Here is a 5,079-nt window from a genome sequence, read left to right as displayed (position 1 = left end):
TGGGTTTTGATGGACGTGTATCATAGTTTGATATGAATATATTCCCACTAATATTATTCAAAACGTGTGGGTTGGGATGAATATCATAGCTTGATATGAATATATTCCCACTAATATTATTCAAAACGTGTGGGTTGGGATGAATATCATAGTTTGATATGAATATATCCCACTAATAAGGGGAATTAGTCCTTCCAACTTAAAGACACGAGTGAAAGCCTTAGAATAGTATTGTTTATTTGAGGCATCATGGGAAGTGTTTTGATAAAAAAAAAGGTTTCAGATGAGAATTAATTATGCTTGACAAGAGGCACTAGAATTAGTCCCAAGGGACCAGATAAAGAACGTAATATTTTAAATTATAATAGGCCTAATACTAATAGTTTATGTTTCGTGTAATCAGTTATAGTCACCCTTCGTCAGCTTGTAAACTTCATATTATAACTACTTCGTTAGGCTTCTTTTATTAACTTTAAATTGTCCCAACTGTTTCCTCAGGACGTATCGATGTCGTAGGTGGGTCGTTTGAGTGGAAAACGACAGTATTCCGAGTTCCTAACGCCATCTATGAAATTGTTGCAAAGATAGAAAAACCAGACAGACGGCCATCTTGGGGTGCAATACAAGTTGTGTTATTGAGTACTACGCCTCCTGCTGTCAGTGTGAGGTGTGATTCTATCTTGTACTTTAATCTAAGTTATAAGTTAAACCAACAGATATGGAGGATTAAACTATTATTTTAACGAATATCGGTTATTGTAACCAATTTTAACAAGTTTACTGCCTTCATATGGACTGTAAAGAAAAATACAGAACACAAATTGAACTGACCATACGAAGTGAATTATAACACACAAAGTGAGAAAATAAAAAGTGTTATGTTAATTCGGTAGATTGTTTCTCACAGAAAATATCTTTAAGATACTTTTATATTGATTTAAGGTTAGTTATAGCCGAGGAGAGTCTAACTGTAAGCTAACTTCAGGTGTAAACTCTTACAGTTAGACTCTCCTCAACCATAGCTAACTTCAGGTGTAAACTCTATGGTTAAGAAGAGTCTAACTGTAAGAGTTTACACTGAAGTTAGTTATGGTTGAGGAGAGTCTAAATGTAATAGTTTACACCTGAAGTTAGTTATGGTTAAGAAGAGTCTAACTGTAAGAGTTTACACCTGAAGTTAGCTATAGATGAGGAGAGTCTAAATGTAATAGTTTACACCTGAAGTTAGTTATGGTTAAGAAGAGTCTAACTGTAAGAGTTTACACCTGAAGTTAGTTATGGTTGAGGAGAGTTTAACTGTAAGAGTTTACACCTGAACTTAACTATGGTTGATGAAAATCTCATTATAAATTTGCATTTCATGTTTTTTCAGAAACTTTCCATCAAGTTGTAATTCTTCCTCGATATCTCTGTTAATCTTTATTTTCCTTTTTTTACCAATTTTTATAATTAAACACCTAACTACAGATGTCAAACTCCGACTCTTTGCTATCCGTTCGAGCCAATTGGTCAGAAGATTAACCCAGTACGTGTAGGCCTGGTAGGACTTTGTAGTGAAGACTGTGATGGAGCTCTGGTGTTCGAGTGGGAAATGTATGGGGTCAATAACTCAACTGAAACTCATTTACCTGAGGCTAGAGAATACATAGTGGGTAAGGAAATACATTTTATCATATTTACTCAAGCTAAGGACTGATCAGTATAGCAAATAAAGTGATTACAATCAGAAATGAACGATAATATGAAACGTGCAATAACAGCTGTGCCGTTAACAACAAATACAAACTTAAAGAAAAAGCTGATTCGTTAGAAAATGTTATGTAGTGTGATTCGGGTTAACTAAAGGTCACGTTGTGGTATTCAGTCGTCTATAATAAATGTATTATATGTAAGTGGAACGACCTTTGACCCTAAGTAGGTGGGTACGTCGTGGATGGAAAACAAGTCTTGCCCCAAGGTAATGATTGGGCGTAAGCAATAAAATTTGGAATATCGCACCTAAAGTAAACAGTACACACGTAAAGAGTAGGTCAAGAAACATTCCAACCACCACAACACCTTCAGTCATCTCTGAACCTCAAGGATATCCTGGATATACACTTGAGTCACCTTTGATCTACAAAGATATCCTTGATATACTTTCAGTCATCTTGAAACCACAAAGATATTCTGGATATACACTTGAGTGATCTTTATCCACAAGGATATACTTGACATACACTTTCAGTCATCTTTAATCCACAAGAATATCCTTGATATCTCCTATCTCACCTATGTCACCACAAAGTTCCATCATTATCCTAAAGATGTCGTACATATTGTCTTGAGACACTTGATCTCGTGGATGATCCTGTTGATGCTAGCAACTCACAGCAACATCTTGTTTCTAACGTGATAAACTTGCTACAGAGACAAGATGTTGCTGTGATAAACTTGCTACAGAGACAAGATGTTGCTGTGTTCATTAACGTGATAAACTTGCTACAGAGACAAGATGTTGTTGTGTTCATTAACGTGATAAACTTGCTACAGAGACAAGATCGTGAACAAAAACCTCAAAGAATGACTTTTCAAACACAAATAAAATATAAGTTCGCAATAAGTTTGTACATTTGGATAAAATGTTCTAGTATACGACAGAGAAGTTCTTCCAAAATAGTTCGGATTCAAAAATAAGAGTGCTAATATATTAATAAGAGCCCATCATCCCACCTTCCACCCCTCAAAATCAGAAGTCACACTAATGCCATCTTTGCTGAGTGTTAATATTTGATTGTTAACGCGTCAGCTTTTACAATGGGATATTTTATTCCGGAAACAACTCCTTTAATGTGACAATCCTCACGTTATCTAACAACTTTATCACGTTAATGAACACAGCAATATCTTGTCTCTGTAGCAAGTTTATCACGTTAGTCAACACAGCAACATCTTGTCTCTGTAGCACATTTATCATGTTAGTCAACACAGCAACATCTTTTCCCTGTAGCACATTTATCACGTTAATGAACACAGCAACATCTTGTCTCTGTAGCAAGTTTATCACATTAGTCAACACAGCAACATCTTGTCTCTGTAGCACATTTATCACGTTAGTCAACACAGCAACATCAACGAATAAAGGTGTCAGTATCTGGTACATATTGTTACGTAGACGCTGGTTGATCTGGGAAACATCATCGTAATGGGTAATGTATAATATATATATGTGTGTAACTATGGAAACATCGTAATGGGTAATGTATAATATATATGTGTGTGTGTGTGTGTAACTATGGAAACTACCTATAGTTGTTTGTTCTGAAAATGATGTTTTCAAGTGTATTGTTAAATTTGAATCTAAATTTATAACGTACATAACGTATTCTCATACACAGTGTTAAGCCTTGTAATTGGAGTGGATCTAAAGACCGAGTCCACCATGTTATTCTTTGTTGTCCTTATGTTAGGTGTGAATGAGCAGAAAATGGCCCTCAGCGACGATTTCTTTAAAATCTACTACCCGACGTATGGAGATTTCATAGCCAAGCTAACAGTCACGAACGAGGATGGATATGCGGGTATAGCAGACTTGTTTCTTCATATCAATAAACCACCAGAGGGCGGCACCTGCCAAGTGGATAATACTGATGGAAAAGCTTTGATAGACAGGTTTTTTGTCACGTGCAAGGATTGGGAAGATCCAGAAGGAACTGACGTGGAGCATTTTGCTTTTTGGAGTAAGTTGAGGAATATTGTAGCGTTATTTTCAACATTAATAGACAGTAGATGATTAAATATGTCCTCTACTTTTAACGGTTGACCACTAAACGCGTCTCGTTGTACTAAACATAGATATAAAGAAGAATATAATGATCCACAGACGTGTATCTATCACATATTGATAACCCCTCAGAAAGTTGAGTGTGTTGTTACATTAAGTTTAAGAGAAGGGTATGAAGGAACATAAACACTAAAACAATATACATTTCATGGGATATTAAGCACAAGTTTATTAACCCATTTTTTGTTGCATCTTTACAGTTGGACAGAAGTTAGTAATCACATCTTAAACTGTTCTTTCCTTGTCTGCGCTAGCCATGCTAATTTTAAACTGACAGACTAGAGAGCAGGCAACTAGTCAACATCATTCATCGCCAGTTCTTGAGCTACTGTAATCGAATAATGTCACTCTTATAACGCACCCGTGGCCCCAAAGGGCAAAGCGCGATTTTGCGACAAGAGACGAGAACAATGGACCCTCGGATCCACAGTCTGGCACACTAACCATGCCTCACCCTATCATAAACCCAAGAAATATTAAAGTTACCCGTTATGTAAAACGAACCTAAGCAACAGTGGACACCTCTCATTGGCTTAGCTGAGCTGATTCATAAGTAATGAACACCTCTCATTGGTTTAATTGAGCTGACGCAACATTAATGAACACCTGTCATTGGTTTAATTGAGCTGACGCAACATAAATTAACAGCTGTCATTGGTTTAATTGAGCTGAAGCAACATTAATTAACAGCTGTCATTGGTTTAGCTGAGCTGATGCAACTGTAATGAACACCTACCATTGGTTTAGCTGAGCTGGGGAAAAATTAATGAACACCTACCATTGGTTTAGCTGTGCTGGTGAAAATTAATGAACACCTACCATTGGTTTAGCTGAGCTGATGAAAATTAATGAACATCTGTCGTCACAACAATGATTCATAAGGATGTAACTAAATATTATTCCTTTTCTACACGTTTCAATGATTTTAAAACTATTCCGAACGTAGGCATCAATTACATTTTTATCGCAAACTATTTGATTTAAAATATTCTAATGATCAATATTACAATAACTTCACGTTCTGATAACCCATATTACAATAACTTCACGTTCTGATAACTCATATTACAATAGCTTCACGTTCTGATAACCCATATTACAATAGCTTCACGTTCTGATGAACATATTACAATAGCTTCACGTTCTGATGACACATATTACAATAACTTCACGTTCTGATAACTGATATTACAATAGCTTCACGTTCTGATAACTGATATTACAATAGCTTCACGTTCTGATAACCCATTATTACA

The 5,079-nt window shown here is 35.9% G+C and overlaps 1 protein-coding gene across 1 annotated transcript in view; it reads left to right on the top strand.

The window, feature by feature from the left end:
* Positions 1-498: 498 nt before the first annotated feature.
* The window catches only part of LOC111084144, a gene marked incomplete at both ends in the record, with an annotated part of 5,745 nt that continues 1,164 nt past the window's right edge, over positions 499-5,079 (top strand). Inside the window, 3 exons of the mRNA XM_022380925.1 lie at positions 499-667; positions 1,468-1,652; positions 3,450-3,719. Coding sequence (XP_022236633.1) covers positions 499-667; positions 1,468-1,652; positions 3,450-3,719 — 624 coding nt within the window. The remainder of the gene's footprint in view (positions 668-1,467; positions 1,653-3,449; positions 3,720-5,079) is intronic.

This window comes from Limulus polyphemus, unplaced genomic scaffold (assembly GCF_000517525.1).
Source record: "Limulus polyphemus unplaced genomic scaffold, Limulus_polyphemus-2.1.2 Scaffold14059, whole genome shotgun sequence".
NCBI classification, from domain to species: Eukaryota; Metazoa; Arthropoda; class Merostomata; order Xiphosura; family Limulidae; genus Limulus; species Limulus polyphemus.
This window is presented reverse-complemented; position numbering and strand designations above follow the sequence as displayed.